Source organism: Anomaloglossus baeobatrachus, chromosome 4 (assembly GCF_048569485.1).
Source record: "Anomaloglossus baeobatrachus isolate aAnoBae1 chromosome 4, aAnoBae1.hap1, whole genome shotgun sequence".
In the NCBI taxonomy this organism is placed as follows: Eukaryota; Metazoa; Chordata; class Amphibia; order Anura; family Aromobatidae; genus Anomaloglossus; species Anomaloglossus baeobatrachus.
The window spans coordinates 61,165,957-61,188,773 of record NC_134356.1 but is presented as its reverse complement, the minus strand read 5'-3'; the positions used below and the strand labels follow the sequence as shown (position 1 = coordinate 61,188,773).

Genomic DNA, 22,817 nt, shown 5'->3' with positions numbered 1-22,817 from the left:
GAGTCGTATACACACTGCACACAGAAGTATACACGGGGTTAGTATATACAGTGGAACTATATACAAGAGCCGTATATACACCGGGGCAGTGTATACACAGTGCTGTACAGATGTGATCTCTCCTTGTTTACACCGTAGGAGCCTCCATGATGGAGGTGCAGTGGTGTGAGTGATCCGGGGCTGCTGGCCGCCCCCGTCCTCCCTGCCCCCGGACCCCCCGCCGTCACCTGTCAGGCCTCCGCCTTTCCCGTGTCCCCGCCGCCGCTGCAGGATGAAGAAGGGGTTGGCTCTCTCGGTCACCCACAGCGCGTTGGCCAGCAGCACCTCCTCCGGGTTCAGCCACATCCTGAGCGGCGGGTGAGCAGCAGGTCACCCCGGACCGGTGCCGTGCTCAGTGTCGGTGTGCTCGGTGCTGGGCGCTGCACTGTCGGTCCCGAGCTGCTCCTGGCTGTACAGTCCGGGGCTCAGACCGTGGAGGCCGCTGACCGCTGTCTCCCCCTGGTGGACAGAGCGCAGGCTGACAGGCCCGTTGTTATTGTGCTGCACGTTCTGGTGATGGAGGAGGCGCCTCTCCTCTGCAGACCGCGCTTCCTTTTCATTTATTTTTTTTAATTTCCATGAGTGAAGGTGCCATGTCTGGCTGTTCTGTGGCCCTTGGAGTAAGGGGCCCTCCACTGGTGTCACTACAGTGGGTGCAGTCTTACCCTCGCCTTAGAGCCCCTCCATACTTGGCGCCCTGTTGAAATCTTTGCATTGGAGCCTATGAGCTTCAAATTACATCCCTGGGGCCATTACTGCTGGTCGCTCCCATTATTTTTGCTGTTATGTGAACCTGTGTAGATAAAATGTTTGCAGAAAGGGGTGAGGAATAGATCGAGGGGTATACTGGTCACCCCCTGCCAGCCAGGATGCCCGCCGATGACCAGACGGCCTCCTGATAACCGGACAAACCAACCTGCCAGCCAGGATGCCCGCCGATGACCAGACGGCCTCCTCATAACCGGACAAACCAACCTGCCAGCCAGGATGCCCGCCGATGACCAGACGGCCTCCTCATAACCGGACAAACCAACCTGCCAGCCAGGATGCCCGCCGATGACCAGACGGCCTCCTCATAACCGGACAAACCAACCTGCCAGCCAGAATGCCCGCTGATGACCAGACAGCCTCCTCATAACCGGACAAACCAACCTGCCAGCCAGGATGCCCGCCGATGACCAGACGGCCTCCTCATAACCAGACAAACCACTCTGCCAACCAGGATGCCCGCTGACGACCAGACGGCCCACTGACAGCCAGGATCCCCACTGACGACCGGCTGACTCGCTGACGACCGGCTGGCCTGCTGAAGACCATACGACCTGCTGACAGCCAGGAGGCCCGCTGATGACCGGACAGCCCACTAACAACCAGGATGTCCACTGGTGACCAGACGGCCTGCTGACAGCCAGGATTGCTGCTGATGACCAGACGGCCTGCTGACAGCCAGGATTGCTGCTGACGACCAGACGGCCCACTGACAGCCAGGATCCCCACTGACGACCGGCTGACTCGCTGATGACCAGCTGCCCTGCTGAAGACCATACGACCTGCTGACAGCCAGGAGGCCCGCTGATAACCAGACGGCCCACTAACAACCAGGATATCCGCTGATGACCAGATGCCCTGCTGACGGCCTGCTGACAGCCAGGATTGCTGCTGATGACCAGACGGCCCACTGACAGCCGGGATGTATGCTGACGACCGGATGACCCACTGATGACCGGATGGCACGCTGACAACGGGATGGCCTGCTGACGACTGGATGGCCTGCTGGCGACCGGACAGCCCGCTGACAACTGGATGGCAGACGTGCAGGGTTCACCGCCGGCTCACTGCAGCAGCCAGCGGTGATTACCGCTATACGACCAAGGACGGGCCGGTACATCCTTAGTCGTAAAGGGGTTAAAGGCATAGTACTTTAGTGTAAGTAAACTTTTGACTTTGCAGAAAGTAATAAAAATGCATTAAAACATTCTCTCTCTCATTATTCTGGCATTTGGCAAATATAAATAACTTTTGTTCCTAATTGACCTAAAACGGGAAAGGTTAATTCTGATTTCATGTCAGATAGTGAGAAAAACATGAAGATGTGTCTCTATAGAGAGCGGAGGGAAAACCTGCAGATGTGTCTTTATAGATAGTGTATGTAAACTTCTGATTTCAGCTGTACATGCATTTATGTAGGAAATAACAAAAAACAAATAACAAAAAATGTCAAATAACAAAAAAAAATGTCAACAGATTTGCATCAAAAAACAATAGAGGGTAAACGTGATCAAGGTATTTCATGGTCACATCAAGGTAATTTCCGAGGATGATTTGATGTTTTGTCCTTTTTGAATTCTGACAATTAAGATTTATAGTCCACTTATGATTTCCTGAAACAGATTAGTAATCTGAGGAAAGAAGTTTGGATTTCTGGATGTAGAACTGCAGAGTCATTTGTGTAATGATACTGAGACAATGCGATGCTTCTGGCGTCTGCCTCCTCCGACGCTGCAGAGAAGTAACACATAATGTGATGCAGACTGAGCCGCAGGAGAGCAGAGACAGCGAAGGTCACCGGGAGCGATCGCCAGGTCCACCGCTGGGGAGGGAGTCTTGGTGCCAAGATTACTGGTGCAAGGGCAACTCTAGTGATGAGTGAGCACTACCATGCTCGGTACTCAGAACGAGGTGTCAGACGTCAGATGGGCGTGACTTGGACATTAATGGGAAAATCTTCCAGGAAAAATGCATGAGTTCCCCATTGACTTATGCTCGGTACTCAAATCGAGCCCGTCCGACTGCTTGTTACGAGTATCGAGCACCCGAGCATTTTAGTGCCCGCTCATCACTAGTTACGAGTACTGAACACCCGAGCATGGTAGTGCCCACTCCTCACTAGTTACGAGTACTGAGCACCCGAGCATGGTAGTGCCCACTCCTCACTAGTTACGAGTACTGAGCACCCGAGCATGGTAGTGCCCACTCATTACTAGTTATGAGTACTGAGCACCTGAGCATGGTAGTGCTCGCTCATCACTAGTTACGAGTACTGAGCCCCTGAGCATGGTAGTGCTCGCTCATCACTAGTTACTAGTACTGAGCACCTGAGCATGGTAGTGCTCGCTCATCACTAGTTACAAGTACTGAACCCCTGAGCATGGTAGTGCTCGCTCATCACTAGTTACGAGCACTGAACACCCGAGCATGGTAGTGCCCACTCCTCACTAGTTACGAGTACTGAGCACCCGAGCATGGTAGTGCCCGCTCATCACTAGTTACGAGTACTGAGCCCCTGAGCATGGTAGTGCTCGCTCATCACTAGTTACGAGTACTGAGCACCCGAGCATGGTAGTGCCCGCTCATTACTAGTTATGAGTACTGAGCACCTGAGCATGGTAGTGCCCGCTCATCACTAGTTACGAGTACTGAGCACCTGAGCATGGTAGTGCTCACTCATTACTAGTTACGAGTACTGAGCACCTGAGCATGGTAGTGCTCACTCATTACTAGTTACGAGTACTGAGCACCCGAGCATGGTAGTGCTCGCTCATCACTAGTTACGAGTACTGAGCCCCTGAGCATGGTAGTGCCTGCTCATCACTAGTTGCGAGCACCCGAGCATGGTAGTGCCCACTGATCACTAGTTATAAGTACTGAGCACCTGAGCATGGTAGTGCTCGCTCATGAATAGTTTCGAGTACAGAGCCCCCTGAGCATGGTAGTGCTCACCCATCACTAGTTACGAGTACTGAGCACCCGAGCATGGTAGTGCCCGCTCATTACTAGTTATGAGAACTGAACACCCGAGCATGGTAGTGCCCGCTCATTACTAGTTATGAGTACTGAGCACCTGAGCATGGTAGTGCCCGCTCATCACTAGTTATGACGAGTACTGAGCACCCGAGCATGGTAGTGCCCGCTCATTACTAGTTATGAGTACTGAACACCCGAGCATGGTAGTGCCCGCTCATTACTAGTTATGAGTACTGAGCACCTGAGCATGGTAGTGCCCGCTCATCACTAGTTACGAGTACTGAGCACCTGAGCATGGTAGTGCTCACTCATTACTAGTTACGAGTACTGAGCACCCGAGCATGGTAGTGCCCGCTCATTACTAGTTATGAGTACTGAGCACCTGAGCATGGTAGTGCCCGCTCATCACTAGTTACGAGTACTGAGCACCTGAGCATGGTAGTGCCCGCTCATTACTAGTTATGAGTACTGAGCACTTGAGCATGGTAGTGCTCGATCATCACTAGTTACGAGTACTGAGCACCTGAGCATGGTAGTGCTCACTCATTACTAGTTACGAGTACTGAGCACCCGAGCATGGTAGTGCCCGCTCATTACTAGTTATGAGTACTGATCACCTGAGCATGGTAGTGCTCGATCATCACTAGTTACGAGTACTGAGCCCCTGAGCATGGTAGTGCTCGCTCATCACTAGTTACTAGTACTGAGCACCTGAGCATGGTAGTGCTCGCTCATCACTAGTTACGAGTACTGAGCCCCTGAGCATGGTAGTGCCCGCTCATCACTAGTTGCGAGCACCCGAGCATGGTAGTGCTCGCTCATCACTAGTTGCGAGCACCCGAGCATGGTAGTGCCCGCTCATCACTAGTTGCGAGCACCCGAGCATGGTAGTGCTCGCTCATCAATAGTTACGAGTACTGAGTATGGTAGTGCCCACTCCTCACTAGTTACGAGTACTGAGCACCCGAGCATGGTAGTGCTCACTCATTACTAGTTACAAGTACTGAGCATGGTAGTGCTCGCTCATCACTAGTTACGAGTACCGAGCACCTGAGCATGGTAGTGCCCGCTGATCACTAGTTATGAGTACTGAGCACCTGTGCATAGTAGTGCTCGCTCATGACTAGTTACGAGTACAAAGCCTCCCGAGCATGGTAGTGCTCACCCATCACTAGTTACGAGTACCCGAGCATAGTAGTGCCCGCTGATCACTAGTTATGAGTACTCAGCATCTGTGCATAGTAGTGCTCGCTCATGAATAGTTTCGAGTACAGAGCCCCCTGAGCATGGTAGTGCTCACCCATCACTAGTTACGAGTACTGAGCACCCGAGCATGGTAGTGCCCGCTCATTACTAGTTATGAGTACTGAACACCCGAGCATGGTAGTGCCCGCTCATTACTAGTTATGAGTACTGAGCACCTGAGCATGGTAGTGCCCGCTCATCACTAGTTATGAGTACTGAGCACCCGAGCATGGTAGTGCCCGCTCATTACTAGTTATGAGTACTGAGCACCTGAGCATGGTAGTGCCCGCTCATCACTAGTTACGAGTACTGAGCACCTGAGCATGGTAGTGCTCACTCATTACTAGTTACGAGTACTGAGCACCCGAGCATGGTAGTGCCCGCTCATTACTAGTTATGAGTACTGAGCACCTGAGCATGGTAGTGCCCGCTCATCACTAGTTACGAGTACTGAGCACCTGAGCATGGTAGTGCCCACTCATTACTAGTTATGAGTACTGAGTACCCGAGCATGGTAGTGCTCGCTCATCACTAGTTACGAGTACTGAGCACCCGAGCATGGTAGTGCCCGCTCATCACTACTTACGAGTACTGAGCACCCGAGCATTTTAGTGCCCGCTCATCACTAGTTACGAGCACTGAACACCCGAGCATGGTAGTGCCCACTCCTCACTAGTTACGAGTACTGAGCACCCGAGCATGGTAGTGCCCGCTCATTACTAGTTATGAGTACTGAGCCCCTGAGCATGGTAGTGCTCTCTCATCACTAGTTACGAGCACTGAACACCCGAGCATGGTAGTGCCCACTCCTCACTAGTTACGAGTACTGAGCACCCGAGCATGGTAGTGCCCGCTCATCACTAGTTACGAGTACTGAGCCCCTGAGCATGGTAGTGCCCGCTCATCACTAGTTACGAGTACTGAGCACCCGAGCATGGTAGTGCCCGCTCATTACTAGTTATGAGTACTGAGCACCTGAGCATGGTAGTGCCCGCTCATCACTAGTTACGAGTACTGAGCACCTGAGCATGGTAGTGCCCGCTCATCACTAGTTACGAGTACTGAGCACCTGAGCATGGTAGTGCTCACTCATTACTAGTTACGAGTACTGAGCACCTGAGCATGGTAGTACCCGCTCATCACTAGTTACGAGTACTGAGCACCCGAGCATGGTAGTGCCCGCTCATTACTAGTTATGAGTACTGAGCACCTGAGCATGGTAGTGCTCACTCATTACTAGTTACGAGTACTGAGCACCTGAGCATGGTAGTGCTCACTCATTACTAGTTACGAGTACTGAGCACACGAGCATGGTAGTGCTCGCTCATCACTAGTTACGAGTACCGAGCACCCAAGCATGGTAGTGCTCACTCATCACTAGTTACGAGTACTGAGCCCCTGAGCATGGTAGTGCCTGCTCATCACTGGTTGCGAGCACCCGAGCATGGTAGTACCCACTGATCACTAGTTATAAGTACTGAGCACCTGAGCATGGTAGTGCTCGCTCATGAATAGTTTCGAGTACAGAGCCCCCTGAGCATGGTAGTGCTCACCCATCACTAGTTACGAGTACTGAGCACCCGAGCATGGTAGTGCCCGCTCATTACTAGTTATGAGTACTGAACACCCGAGCATGGTAGTGCCCGCTCATTACTAGTTATGAGTACTGAGCACCTGAGCATGGTAGTGCCCGCTCATCACTAGTTATGAGTACTGAGCACCCGAGCATGGTAGTGCCCGCTCATTACTAGTTATGAGTACTGAGCACCTGAGCATGGTAGTGCCCGCTCATCACTAGTTACGAGTACTGAGCACCTGAGCATGGTAGTGCTCACTCATTACTAGTTACGAGTACTGAGCACCCGAGCATGGTAGTGCCCGCTCATTACTAGTTATGAGTACTGAGCACCTGAGCATGGTAGTGCCCGCTCATCACTAGTTACGAGTACTGAGCACCTGAGCATGGTAGTGCCCGCTCATTACTAGTTATGAGTACTGAGCACTTGAGCATGGTAGTGCCCACTCCTCACTAGTTACGAGTACTGAGCACCCGAGCATGGTAGTGCCCGCTCATTACTAGTTATGAGTACTGAGCACCTGAGCATGGTAGTGCTCGCTCATCACTAGTTACGAGTACTGAACACCCGAGCATGGTAGTGCCCGCTCATTACTAGTTATGACTACTGAGCCCCCGAGCATGGTAGTGCTCCCTCATCACTAGTTACAAGTATCGAGCACCCGAGCATTTTAGTGCCCGCTCATCACTAGTTACGAGTACTGAACACCCGAGCATGGTAGTGCCCGCTCATCACTAGTTGCGAGCACCCGAGCATGGTAGTGCTCGCTCATCAATAGTTACGAGTACTGAGTATGGTAGTGCCCACTCCTCACTAGTTACGAGTACTGAGCACCCGAGCATGGTAGTGCTCACTCATTACTAGTTACGAGTACTGAGCATGGTAGTGCTCGCTCATCACTAGTTACGAGTACCGAGCACCTGAGCATGGTAGTGCCCGCTGATCACTAGTTATGAGTACTGAGCACCTGTGCATAGTAGTGCTCGCTCATGACTAGTTACGAGTACAAAGCCTCCCGAGCATGGTAGTGCTCACCCATCACTAGTTACGAGTACCCGAGCATAGTAGTGCCCGCTGATTACTAGTTATGAGTACTCAGCATCTGTGCATAGTAGTGCTCGCTCATGACTAGTTACGAGTACAGAGCCCCCCGAGCATGGTAGTGCTCACTCATCACTAGTTACGAGTACTGAGCCCCTGAGCATGGTAGTGCCTGCTCATCACTAGTTGCGAGCACCCGAGCATGGTAGTGCCCACTGATCACTAGTTATAAGTACTGAGCACCTGAGCATGGTAGTGCTCGCTCATGAATAGTTTCGAGTACAGAGCCCCCTGAGCATGGTAGTGCCCGCTCATCACTAGTTACGAGTACTGAGCACCCGAGCATGGTAGTGCTCGCTCATCACTAGTTACGAGTACCGAGCACCCAAGCATGGTAGTGCTCACTCATCACTAGTTACGAGTACTGAGCCCCTGAGCATGGTAGTGCCTGCTCATCACTAGTTGCGAGCACCCGAGCATGGTAGTGCCCACTGATCACTAGTTATAAGTACTGAGCACCTGAGCATGGTAGTGCTCGCTCATGAATAGTTTCGAGTACAGAGCCCCCTGAGCATGGTAGTGCTCACCCATCACTAGTTACGAGTACTGAGCACCCGAGCATGGTAGTGCCCGCTCATTACTAGTTATGAGTACTGAACACCCGAGCATGGTAGTGCCCGCTCATTACTAGTTATGAGTACTGAGCACCTGAGCATGGTAGTGCCCGCTCATCACTAGTTATGAGTACTGAGCACCCGAGCATGGTAGTGCCCGCTCATTACTAGTTATGAGTACTGAGCACCTGAGCATGGTAGTGCCCGCTCATCACTAGTTACGAGTACTGAGCACCTGAGCATGGTAGTGCTCACTCATTACTAGTTACGAGTACTGAGCACCCGAGCATGGTAGTGCCCGCTCATTACTAGTTATGAGTACTGAGCACCTGAGCATGGTAGTGCCCGCTCATCACTAGTTACGAGTACTGAGCACCTGAGCATGGTAGTGCCCGCTCATTACTAGTTATGAGTACTGAGCATTTGAGCATGGTAGTGCCCACTCCTCACTAGTTACGAGTACTGAGCACCCGAGCATGGTAGTGCCCGCTCATTACTAGTTATGAGTACTGAGCACCTGAGCATGGTAGTGCTCGCTCATCACTAGTTACGAGTACTGAACACCCGAGCATGGTAGTGCCCGCTCATTACTAGTTATGACTACTGAGCCCCCGAGCGTGGTAGTGCTCCCTCATCACTAGTTACGAGTATCGAGCACCCGAGCATTTTAGTGCCCGCTCATCACTAGTTGCGAGCACCCGAGCATGGTAGTGCTCGCTCATCAATAGTTACGAGTACTGAGTATGGTAGTGCCCACTCCTCACTAGTTACGAGTACTGAGCACCCGAGCATGGTAGTGCTCGCTCATCACTAGTTACGAGTACCGAGCACCTGAGCATGGTAGTGCCCGCTGATCACTAGTTATGAGTACTGAGCACCTGTGCATAGTAGTGCTCGCTCATGACTAGTTACGAGTACAAAGCCTCCCGAGCATGGTAGTGCTCACCCATCACTAGTTACGAGTACCCGAGCATAGTAGTGCCCGCTGATCACTAGTTATGAGTACTCAGCATCTGTGCATAGTAGTGCTCGCTCATGACTAGTTACGAGTACAGAGCCCCCCGAGCATGGTAGTGCTCACTCATCACTAGTTACGAGTACCGAGCACCCAAGCATGGTAGTGCTCACTCATCACTAGTTACGAGTACTGAGCCCCTGAGCATGGTAGTGCTCACTCATCACTAGTTACGAGTACTGAGCCCCTGAGCATGGTAGTGCCTGCTCATCACTAGTTGCGAGCACCCGAGCATGGTAGTGCCCACTGATCACTAGTTATAAGTACTGAGCACCTGAGCATGGTAGTGCTCGCTCATGAATAGTTTCGAGTACAGAGCCCCCTGAGCATGGTAGTGCTCACCCATCACTAGTTACGAGTACCGAGCACCCGAGCATGGTAGTGCTCGCTCATCACTAGCAAACACAGTTGTAGCCTACCCCTTCCATATGGGGGCCAAAAGATGAATACATGTAACATCCTATTCCAGGTTCTGCTTTTGAAATGTCAGTGCCCAATATCAAAGAATATATAGACTAATGTACTGGGACACCTCCACATTCCACCTATAGGAGGTTTTCTGACTTCCCGTTCTACATCCATAGGCATTAATATGGAAGTCTTCTTATGCAGCTATACCAGGCTCTGTTTTTTGGGACAGATTTCTAAAAGATTTTGGAAGTGTCAATGGGAATTTTTGCCCCTTGATCCAGAAGAGCATTTGTTAGGTCAGACACTAATATTCCATGAGAGGGCCAAGGTCACAATCTCCATTCTAGTTCATCCTAAGGCTATGTTCGCACGTTGCGTTTTTTTCCGCGTTTCTGCAGCGTTTTTAGCAGCAGCGTTTTTGCGGTAAAACGCATGCGTTTTTGATTGCCAGCAAAGTCTATGGGAAAAGCAGAAATCCTGTCTGCACTTTGCTTTTTTTTCTGCAGCGTTTAATTTGCATATTTGTGGTCAAAAACCATGCTGAAAAAGAAGCAGCATGTCAGTTGTTTTTGCCATTTCTGCAGCGTTTCCTTAACATTGGAGTCAATGAGAAATGGCAAAACGCAACCAAAATCACAATTCCTGCGTTTTTCATGCTTTTTACCTGCTTTTCCACTGCGTTTTTGGCTCCAAAAACGCATTCTTTTCTGGACAAAAATTAATGGGTTCTAATGTTCCTTTACACACACACAATAACCGAAAATTTAAATGTTAAAAAATTTGAAACTTCACATATTTTTCTGATAAAATGTGCATAACCACTATTTTCTCATTAAAAATGATAATTTCCCATATAGTTTTATTAAAAGTTAATTTTATACTTTTTTTCTCTTTTTTCATTCTTTTTGACTAATTCAACTTTATTTCTCAGTGTCTTGATCTCAAAAACGCATCTGCAGAAACGCAGGTGAAAACGCAGGTAAAAAGCGCTAAAAACGCACTAAAAACGCGGTAAAAACGCATTGGTTTTTAGCGCTAAAAAATGGTCAAAAGCCAAGGGAAGGAAAACATGCAGAATAAACTGCAGGTACTCCGACGCAACGTGCGCACATAGCCTAAAGGTGCTCGATGGAGATGGAGTAGAAGGGCCCGGTATGACTGGTCATGTCCTTGTACAAAACATTCACCCAACTGTGCCTTTATGGACCTTGCTTCATGCACTGAGCACAGTCATAAGAAGCAGAAAAGGGTCTTCCCCGATTGGTTTTCACAAAGATGGAAGCTACAGTTGTCCAATATGTCTTGGTATGCTGAAGTATTAACCCTTTCACAACCGATGATCTATATTTACCCCATTGGCCATGTCCCTGCTTTTGATGTGGGCTCACACATCAGCTGTCAAGTCAAATAAGCCATTACCGAGCCCAAGATGCCAAAAAATGAGAACATTACGGGTCTCGGGAAATGGCGACAAAAGCGCAATTCTTTTTTTTTTTTTTTTACAAACTTCAGAATTTTTTTCACCACTTAAAATATAAAAGTAAAACTATACATGTTTGGTATCTATGAACTCGGACTAACCTGGGGAATCATAATGTTAGGTTAGTTTTACCATATAGTGAACATGGTAAATTAAAAAAAAAAAGATTGTTGAATTGTTTTTGGGGTTTTTTTGCAATTCGCTGCACTTGGAATTTTTTTTCCTGTTTTCCAGTACAATATGTGGTAGAACGAATGGTGTCATTCAAAAGTACAACTCGTCCCAACAAAAAACACAAACCTTCATATAAATGTAATGGCTCTTGGAAGACGGGAAGGAAAAAATGAAAAACAGAAATTCGCCTGGAGGGTAAAGAGGTTAAAGAATTTGTCCACTTCTAGGACAATCGTTTCTTAATTATAGTCCCCCATGTAAAATAAATGCATCCTATACACAACTCCAATGCTGTTCCAGTGATGTCAGTGCCACGTGAGCCCTGCAGCCAATCAGTGCACGCTAATGGCAGCTTCACTCTCAGTTCCTTTTGACATAACTGACATTTGGGGAAGTCAGAGAGTAGCAGCTCTTCTTTCAGATGTCAGTTTCATCTGAAGGAGATGAGAGCGAAGCTGCAGTGAGTGACTGCTCAGAAGAATGAATATTTGCTTTTCTATGTAAAATCCACTTGATGTTCATTTGTTGAGACTTTTGAGCTTCTTTTACAGGTATTTTGTCAGCAGGATCACCCCTCCAACCCGTTATTAGGGTGAACACTATGGGATCTTCACAAGTGCATGTGTCGCGGGCGGGGAGGAGGCCGCCGCTGCTGCGTGCTCGCTAACGCTCGGGTCCGGCGCTGGTGCGACTGCTGCTGCTCGGTGGCTCGACCGGTGGGCTGGATCCGGGGACTCGAGCGGCGCTCCTCGCCCCTGAGTGAAAGGGGTGGTTGGTTTGGGGGATTTAGTCCGTGACGCCACCCACGGGTCGTGGTGAAGATGGGCACCACCGCTGCTGGTGACGGGGATCCCGGGAGCGATGGTAGGGAGCAGCTGGAATGTTGTTTTCCCCCTCCGTGGGTAGGGGTCGGTGGTCCCGGGGCCCGGTGATAATACGGGGAGGCTGGATGGCTAGGGTGCAGGGTTGCAGGGGCAGCGCGGCGCGGTGCCGGATGGCACTGGTGTACTCACTCAGGCAGTCAATGACAGAGTCTCTGGTAAACCAAACGGCTGGATGGACGGGTCCCGCAGCCGGCTGCAGTGTCTCTCCCCGGACAGGTGATGGCGGCTGTCTTTCCCTGCACCTTGATGTACTCAGTTGACTACTATGGATCCCCAATGGTAGTCCGCTCCCCGGTGGATGGATGCCGGAGGAGCCCGTTTGCCCGCAAGCGCTGGCCCTTGGGTCTCTAGCCTTAGGCGGTAGCTGTATACCCTCACGGTGTGGGCTGTTGCCTTCTATCGGGTCTTTGGTTGTTAGGAAACCCCTGGGGTTCCGGTCACATTTGGATTTGACTATTGTCGGCGGCTCCAAGCCTGGTCGGGGTCCGATGGCCCTGCCTGTGTGTGCTGGCTTCACTTCGCTCCCTGGTCGGTACCCGGCGGTTCCGCGTTGCTTCACCACTCCTGCAGACGGCCACCACCGTCTGCCAACCTTGCTGTCAGTGCCTGGGCCACAAACCCAGACACTCAAGTGCTTAGTCCTCACTCCTCAAACTCCAACACTCAACTCCTCACTGACACTTTTCCCGCCTCCAGGCCTGTGAACTCCTCGGTGGGTGGGGCCAACTGCTTGGCTCTGCCCCACGTGGTGTGGACATCAGACACTGGAGGGAGGCAACAAGGGTTTTTGTTTGGCTGATGTCCCTGTCTGATGGGGGTGGGGGTGTTTGTGTGTTATCTGTGACAACCTGGCTAGTCCAGGGCGCCACACATGCGTGAAAGAATAACTCTCCTTGATCAGAGGTTGGCACCAAGAGACCCTTTATTTGTCAGAGCTGCAACTTATATAAACTAGGGTATGGGGCATGGTTGGTCTGTAGTAGGCTTGTTCAGAAATGCCTATTGGCCGGTGGGTTGAACAATGGGTTAGTCCATGGGCTGATTAGTGGGAGTCATTGTGGGCAGAACCGTGAGGTTATCTATGGTTTGGTCCTCTAGGTTGATCAGTAGGTCTTTCCCTTATATGGTGATTCTTCTTACATCTGGACATTCCTTGCATACCAAAGCAGAGTGTGGGGAACAGGAAATGGCGGCCATCTTTAATATGCGTCACATGATGATATATTTGAACTGGCTATGTAAGGTGAAATAATACGTTTCATCAGTGATTTCTCACAATTCCCTACGTCTCAAGGTTAATTAAGTATTTGATCCAATGGCCCTCTCTCAGCAGTGTTTATATGAGTATTCAGGTCATATAAAGTTAAATAAAATTATACCTTGATATCTGCGATCCAATGTCTTATTCCACAGAAATGATTTTTTTTTCTTAAAGGAAACCTGTCAGGTGGAGAAATGCTATTAACCTGCAAATATGAGATTAATCTGCAGGTTAATAGCATTCTGAACCTGCACATTAAACCCCGCTGCTGGGAGCAAATTAATTTTAATCCTCCCAGCAGACTTAAGGTTTCAGTTACGTGGCCGGCGCCAGTGCAAGTTCAGTCTCTGCTCTGTGTATGGAGAGCGACGGCTGTAACCGTGCCACCTGTACTGACTGACAGCAGACTCTAATGCGGAGCAGCTGTCAGTCAGTTTGGGGGACACGGTTACAGCCGCGGCTCTCCATACACATAGTGGTGACTGAACCCACAATTCCCCCGTGACAGAAACCCGAACGCTGCCGAGACGATTAAAGTTATTTCCTCCTGGCAGTGAGGTTTAATGTGAAGGCACCGGGAAGGTTCAGAATGCAATTAATTAGCAGATTAACCCCATATCTGAAGGTTAATAGGATTTTTCTATGTGACAGGTTCTCTTTAATATGTAAAGAAGCTGTTAAGATCTATGATTCGGACATAGCCCTCTCTGAGAATCGGCTTCCAGAGCTTATGTTAAATGAAAGGAGGCATTACCAGTGTGAGACATGTAATGACTGACAGTCTGTTCTCCTGATCTATATGTCTCACACTGGTAACATCTTTCATTTAACATAAGCTCTGGAGGCAGATTCTTCGGCAGATCTATTTCCGACCCAGAGATGTTAAAAGGTCACTTATATATTAAAAAAATCATGGATTTCTCTGGAATAAGACATCTGATCACAAATAATATTAAGTGTGCTGCTCCTCTTGTTCTGTTACTTTACGTGGTCTCCACTTTGTGGCTGAGTTTCTGCGATTCCTTCCACATTTCAATAATACCACTCACAGGTGATGGTGGAATATTTAGGAGGAAAGAAATGTAATAATGGAAGTTATTATACCGCTGGCTGCTATTACAGGATGTGCTGGTATCAGTGAGCTCTTCACCACCAGCCGCTCTGTGACACGTTAGTAAAGGCAGACGGCGGCGGAATGGATATTATACATCAGGGACTGAATGAAAACCTGGATTCAATGACCCATGAGTCGTCTTTCTCAAACCAGGTCCCACCCAAAGACTCCCATTTGGGGTGCGCTCACACGAGCGTATGATTATTGGATCGCATCACCCGGCACAGCCGCACACTCTCCTGACAGGAGCATGTCAGCTGCATAGAAATACATGCAGCCGACCCGCTCCTGTCAGGAGAGTGTGTGGCTGCGCTGGGTGATGCGATCCGATAATGGCGCACCTGTGAGCGCACCCATGTGGATAGTGTTTATGGAAAGGTCACCTCTTTTCGCTTTGGGACACTGGAGATTTGCAAGGCCATCTTCTAAAAATTCCATACAGTCCTGACAAAATCAAGACGTTAAGAACGTAAGCTTTGTCAGGGGGCTCGTTTGACAAAATGCTCCTCTTCTTCACCCCCTGCGATGAGTTCTTATCTCTTTGGAAACATGGTAGAAAGTATTTAATTTCCCTACAGCGCCTTCACGGGGGAAATTAAGTATTACACTGTCAATTATATATCAGAGCTGGATGAAGGCCTTATGTGGAGGAGAATAGTGTAGAAAACCCTGCCGTCGGCTGTTTTTGTGCAGTCAGGAAGTCGTCCACTTCCTCAATTTTTACTTTTAGTGATAAGAACAGATAATAAACAGGCAGATAATTTGTCATAACTTGTCTAAAGGTAATGAACAGCCCCGTGTGCACACCTAACCATTCTATTATATTCCCAGTAATCTACAAGCAGTCACCAGAATGTAGTCAGTATACTCCTCCCGTAGTTTCCCCACCCAAACAAGTCTTCATTATTATTCTACAGCCCCAGGACTGGCACCTCTAAGTAATGGTGAACACTATGGGGGGGAATCATCAAATGTTTTTTTTGCCAGAAGAATGACATGACAAACCATGAAAAGTCACAACATTTTTGGGCAATGCAGAGTTGTACAAAACTTTTGCGACTTTTGGCTTTTTCATCCCAGTTTAAAGCAGCTTTGCCAAAATATGTGGACACTGGATGGGGAGTAGCCAAGTCCACCCCTCAAATTCAGCAAAAGTAACAGAGGGGAGTAACATTTTTGGTTCCGCAAGTCTTAATTTGGCGCATCCTATGCCTGCACAGCCCTCATTAAGACTGCCATATTATTCACCTGTCTTATTGAATCAGGGCTCATGAGTTCTGTGACAACATGCTGCCACCCACCTCCCATAATGGTGCTGGCATTGCCCACTTCGCTCACCCTACTGACAAATCATTGTACTGCTCTCCAGGGCAGTGGCAGCAGAGCACCTGGCCGCCATGGGGCCCGTAGGTCGGTGGCACATTGAGCCCCCCCAGCCAGACATTGCACTTTCAACTGTAGTGGCATCGCAGATAATGATACAGTTGAAGGCAATTATGAAAAAGAGAGTGCTCCGCTGATGCTCCAACCATTATTCTTCCGCTGTTTCTGCCCTCTGACATCTCAGCACAGCGAGTGCAATGACATCACTACTGCTGTACTGAGATGTGCAGAGCTGCCGAACACACGCCGCTGCAGAGACCAGAGCAGCGGGGAAATGAGGAGAAGTGAGGGTGTTTTTTGTTTGTTTTTTTAATCAGTGAGTACACTGATAGAGAACTATGGGGGCTTAATTCGGAGGGCAAAGGGCTGCATTATAATATATGGAGTACTATGGGGAGTACATTATAATATACTGTATGGAGGACTATGAGAGGTGCAATATCATATATCGTGGACTATGGGGTACATTATAATATATGCACTCAGATCAGATTCTAATACAAAGCAGCTGTCAGTCAGTTCGGGGGGCACAGTTACAGCCGCGGCTCACCATACACAGAGCAGTGACTGAACCCGCATTTACCCCGTGACTGAAACCCTAACGCTGCCGAGATGATTAAAGTTAATTTCTTTCCGGCAGCGAGGTTTAATTTGCAGGACTATGGGGGGCATTATAATATATGGAGGGTTATGGGGTGTATTATAATATTTGGAGAATTATGAGAAGTACAATATAGTATGTGGAGGACTATGGGGTGCAGTATAATACAGTGCCTACAAGTAGTATTCAACCCCCTGCAGATTTAGCAGGTTTGATAAGATGCAAATAAGTTAGAGCCTGCAAACTTCAAACAAGAGCAGGATTTATTAACAGATGCATAAATCTTACAAACCAACAAGTTATGTTGCTCAGTTAAATTTTAATAAATTTTCAACATAAAAGTGTCAATTATTATTCAACCCCTAGGTTTAATATTTTGTGGAATAACCCTTGTTTGCAATTACAGCTAATAATCGTCTTTTACAAGACCTGATCAGGCCGGAACAGGTCTCTGGAGTTATCTTGGCCCACTCTTCCATGCAGATCTTCTCCAAGTTATCTAGGTTCTTTGGGTGTCTCATGTGGACTTTAATCTTGAGCTCCTTCCACAAGTTTTCAATTGGGTTAAGGTCAGGAGACTGACTAGGCCACTGCAACACCTTGATTTTTTCCCCCTTGATCAGGCCTTGGTTTTCTTGGCTGTGTGCTTTGGGTCGTTGTCTTGTTGGAAGATGAAATGATGACCCATCTTAAGATCCTTGATGGAGGAGCGGAGGTTCTTGGCCAAAATCTCCAGGTAGGCCGTGCTATCCATCTTCCCATGGATGCGGACCAGATGGCCAGGCCCCTTGGCTGAGAAACAGCCCCACAGCATGATGCTGCCACCACCATGCTTGACTGTAGGGATGGTATTCTTGGGGTCGTATGCAGTGCCATCCAGTCTCCAAACGTCACGTGTGTGGTTGGCACCAAAGATCTCGATCTTGGTCTCATCAGACCAGAGAACCTTGAACCAGTCTGTCTCAGAGTCCTCCAAGTGATCATGAGCAAACTGTAGATGAGCCTTGACATGACGCTTTGAAAGTAAAGGTACCTTAAGGGCTCGTCTGGAACGGAGACCATTACGGTGGAGTACGTTACTTATGGTATTGACTGAAACCAATGTCCCCACTGCCATGAGATCATCCCGGAGCTCCTTTCTTGTTGTCCTTGGGTTAGCCTTGACTCTTCGGACAAGCCTGGCCTCGGCACGAGAGGAAACTTTCAAAGGCTGTCCAGGCCGTGGAAGGCTAACAGTAGTTCCATAAGCCTTCCACTTCCGGATGATGCTCCCAACAGTGGAGACAGGTAGGCCCAACTCCTTGGAAAGGGTTTTGTACCCCTTGCCAGCCTTGTGACCCTCCACGATCTTGTCTCTGATGGCCTTGGAATGCTCCATTGTCTTTCCCATGTTGACCATGTATAAGTGCTGTTCACAAGTTTGGGGAGGGTCTTAATTAGTCAGAAAAGGCTGGAAAAAGAGATAATTAATCCAAACATGTGAAGCTCATTGTTCTTTGTGCCTGAAATACTTCTTAATACTTTAGGGGAACCAAACAGAATTCTGGTGGTTTGAGGGGTTGAATAATAAATGACCCTCTGAATAAACTTTTCTCAATTTAAAAAAAATAAATAAAAAAGAAATAACATTCTTTTTTGCTGCAGTGCATTTCACACTTCCAGGCTGATCTACAGTCCAAATGTCACAATGCCAAGTTAATTCCGAATGTGTAAACCTGCTAAATCTGCAGGGGGTTGAATACTACTTGTAGGCACTGTATATGAAGGATTATGGGGTACATTATAAATATGGAAGACTATGGGGTGCATTATAATATATGGAGGACTATGGGGTGCATTATAATATATGGCGGGCTATGGGGGTGCATTATAATATATGGAGAACTATGAGGAGTGCAATATAATATATGGACTACAGGGTGCATTATAGTATATGAAGGTTTATGGGGTGCAATATAGTATATGGAGGACTATGAGGTGCAGTATAATATATGGAGGACTATGGGGTGCATTATAATGTATGGAGGGCTATGAAAGGTGCAATATAATATGTGGAGGACTATGGGGTGCATTTTACTATACGGAGGACAATGGGGTGCATTATTATGGAAGGCAATGTGGGGCCCATTATACTTTGGAAGGTTATATGGGGGCAATGATAATATTTAGAGGGCTTGGTGTGGGTCATTATAATATTTGGAGGTCTATGAGGGAACCTTTACATTTTATGGAGGGCTATTTGAGGGCGGGGTTGAAGGCCATTTTAAAGTGTATAGAGGTGTGGGGGCCATTATACAGTATATAAGCCTATTATACTGCATGGAGGGTTGTGTGGGGCTCAGGGTTGAGGATCATACTGTGTTAGAGTCGCGATACTTTGCTTGATAGATGAGGAGGGGTACAGTAGGGTCATCATACTGTGCTTGTGGAGGAATTGACTGTCTGGGTATCATATAGTGCTTGTAGGGCACTATTGTTGACATAATTTTATGGGTAGAATGAAAGGGGAATCTAGGGGCTTCAATAGGAGTAAAATTACTTTGAAAGAGCAGGAAAGTTGTGAGATATGCTGGTATGTGACCCAGCCAAATATTAATTATAATTTATTAATAAAATTAATTATTTTTAGGGGGGAGGGAGAGGGGCCCAAATAAGACTTCTGCTATGGGGCCCCCAGGTAATGTAATTTGGTGTACCATTATATTAAGCAAACAGTCAGAACTCACCTTTAGGCCTCGTTTCCACTTGCGCATAGCTTCTGATGCGAGAGCATTGGAAGCGATATGCTAATGACCCTCTGCTGCGATCAGATCACAGCTGCTGAGAAGAGGGAGGGAGCACTTTCTCCCGATTTCCTCCACTGCTTGTTGCTGCGTACATCGCACTGCATTCGGATGACATGCGAGTGCAGTACGATGTTTCACACACATCAATAGCCTTATACGGGTGCATGGGAGCCGAGACTCGCTGCCAAATGCAACATGCTGCGATTCATTTCATAGGCCAATATGGTGTGATGCCCCTGCAGTAACCAGGTGTCACAGAAACAAGGTAACAAGTGTAACAGCTCGGGTCCTACATGACTGTCCCAGTCAGTACACACACTAGTGTATCGCCCCTGCAGCCGGGTCGTTACAGGGTATTACATATTACTCCCATTTTTCCCGGGCAGAAGGAGTGAAGTACACACACACACACACACACACACACACATCACACTGGCAGGAAGGAGTTAATAACATTTGCAGCATGTAGTTTGAGCCTCATGACTCATCCTGTCTCCTTAATGAGCAGGTGGCTGCACACTGGCAGGTTCCCATGACAACCCAAGGGGAGGGGGGCCCTGAAGGAGGAGTGAGTACAGTGCAGGACAGAGAGGAAGTTCAGCAGAACAACAGAGGCTGCGAGAGAGTGCAGACCTCCAGAGAATAGCTCCCGCTGAGGAGATGCCACGAGACCAGGGCTTATAACATCTAGAGGAAGGGGATGGAGCTGAGGACTGGGTACCTTGGAGAATGTCGTACCCGGTGGCGGTTGGTGTTATGCGCACACGAAAGAGAGGGACCCCCAGAACACCTCACTGGACCCCTTCCTCCTACCTGCCCGGGACCGACCAGAGGCTACAGGCGGCGAGGACCAGCACCTGGGTGCGATATAGAACAGACTGTAAATAAAGAGAAACTGGAACCCGCACTCCATGACTGGTGTGAGTAATACTACCGCCCCATGCCCCCGGTGTCCCTGAGGACTGTTGCCCTGGGTCTCATTAACCTCCCGGGGCTCCCAAGGCTCCACCCGTGGGGAGTGATTCCATCTGGCTGCCTGTAACACGTGCCTCGGAGAGAGACTGCGCAGCGGCGGCTAAACATCTGGCCGCATACCACGGGTGGCGCTGCTAGCACCCTGTACCTGTCCCATACTGTTTCCTGTGGGAGAGCTGCGGCAGAGGAGGCCGAGACCTCAGTGGCCGCTGTGAGCAATGGCAAGCTCCCCAGGAACCCCGTCACCCTTCTTCCATCACCTTGTCACACCGGACTGACTGTCGGACTTTCCTTTTATTGAAAATCACCGGGGTCACGGAAGCCGGGTCGGGCCACTCACAGCCTGACCACGAATACCACCGGCCCAGTAACCGTGCCATCCCTGCAGGCCCCGGCGCGGGCGTTTCACTAGCACACGAGGACATTTACACTCACAACCAGGGCGGGAGACCCCCCCATAGAAGTAGGTGACAGGGCTGGGCACTTTGAGCTAACAGGCAGCCTACTGGGAAGGGAGGGACCAGACCTGGGGGAGGAGCGAGTGACCTGGAAAGTGTAGCTAGTCAGCGAAAGATAGAGAGAGAGAGAAAGGAGTTGAAGAGAAAGGAGTTCAGAGTTGAGGAGAGGACTGAGAAGTGAGCGGTAGTAAAAGGACAGGTGTCAAGACAGACAATGGAATCTTGAGACACAGGGAAAGTAGCAAAGACACCGCCAGAACCTGAGTCGAAAGATCAGCCACTCACAGGAGAAAGTAGCTGCAGACCGAGAGAGCAAGCTCCAAGGAGAGAGGGATCCTGTGGGGTGGACATCCAGGGCTCCCAGTTCTTTGCAAGCACGGAGTGTAGATCCCAGAACAGACCAGGACTTCAAGCCATCTGTTAACTCTGCCAGGCGGGTGGGTTTTCAGGACTCATCTGCCACCACTAACATCCGAGGCAACAGCAGCAAAGGGAGGACCGGGAGAAGTTCCCTTAAATAGTCCAAGCTGGCTGCGGTAGGACCCAAACACCAGACGGACCTCCAGGAGCTCCACACCATGGAGGACTGACAAATACACAAGAGTGCATCGGTGGGAGAGTGGCACCAGGTTGGCTGGCACAGCTGTAGAGGACTCGGGCGCACCAGGGATCCAGCATGTCTCCAGGGTGTGAACCCAGTAGTAACTAAAGACAACCAAACTGCACTCCCCTGTCTGGACTGATTAATTGCCCTGCATCTCCACGTTAACCCTTCACATACCTCTGGGGAAAAGCCCTGCTAGCAGAGGGCTTCACCTTCCTTGCTGCCCACAGCCATTATCCCCAGCGGGAACCTGTCCCTGGACACACACCGCGAGTGGCATAGTCTGACTTTTTATTATTTTGTTAAGGTGAACTCTTAACCAGAGATCACTAGTTGCCTACTGCCTGGCCAAATTGATATGGGCCAAGTGCATGCATAAAAGAATCCACACCAGACACAGTCGGATGTGTAATCTCTTCTTGGTCACAGTAGAAAATGGCACCAAAACAGACAGAGGAGACTCATGCATCCTCTTGATATAGGCTAGGGGCGTACACAAGTTCAGATATGCCCATTTAGTGGGACAGTTCATGGGCTAGCGAATGGAGAGATCCGTGTTGCTGTTGATGGGCAGGTCTGACTCCAGTGGATGAAACCATGACGATGGGAGGGATGTCATCTGGTGCATCCATGCTGATGGTTTGGTCTGGGATGTCTTCCAGCTTGACCAGGGATCTTCCCTTATATGGTGGTCTTCTTTCATCTGGACATACCTTGCATTCCAAGCAAGGTGTGGATAACAGGAAATGGTGGCCATCTTTATATCTGTGTCATGTATATGATCTGAAACCTGAATTATGTAAGACAAATCGATATATTTCCCACAATACCTTGTCAAGAAGTTAATTAAGTATTTCATCTTATGGCTCTCCTCAACAGTCCCCCCTAAATACTTTATTAACCTTCTGACCCTACCATGGTCCTCTAACACATCAGCTCTAATGCTTTAACTGCAACCTTTTTTCATTTTTCTATCCGCTATACAAGCAATACTAAGCCTTTGCCCTCACTGGTACAGACTGCTGATCAGAGAGTTGATCACATCCCGCACACACAGTTCACAGAGGTATAGGTAACTAGAACAGACTATTTAATGCGGACGAGCTCACTCATATTTCGAGATTAATCAATTAGAAAGAGTAAGGCAATTGTAAGAATAAGCTTCTTACTGTTATGCTGCAGCTTTTAGCGTTACTGTTTCTGAAAGGCTGATTCTCAGTCAATATCCAAGTGCTGTCCGTGTCTTCGAGACTTTTCTACCTTAATACACCTAATTGTATCACAACACTAATGGATCTCTTCTTGTCTCGGGTCTATAATCTACCACCAGGAGGCTTTTAACAAGATTTCCCTTACACATGGATCCGATTACCTTCAGTAACACAGAGTAGCACTTTTACGGCCTCAAATA

General features: G+C 48.9%; 1 protein-coding gene across 4 annotated transcripts in view; it reads right to left on the bottom strand.

Moving 5' to 3' along the window:
* The window catches only part of TBC1D9B (TBC1 domain family member 9B), a 188,980-nt gene extending 188,473 nt beyond the window's left edge, over positions 1-507 (bottom strand). For 3 of the 4 annotated variants that reach the window (XM_075344376.1, XM_075344377.1, XM_075344379.1), the window contains exon 1: positions 228-507. In XM_075344376.1, the coding sequence (XP_075200491.1) occupies positions 228-345 (118 nt within the window). In that variant the 5' untranslated portion in view covers positions 346-507. The remainder of the gene's footprint in view (positions 1-227) is intronic. The other variant, XM_075344378.1, reaches the window with a different exon arrangement.
* Positions 508-22,817: the final 22,310 nt, after the last annotated feature.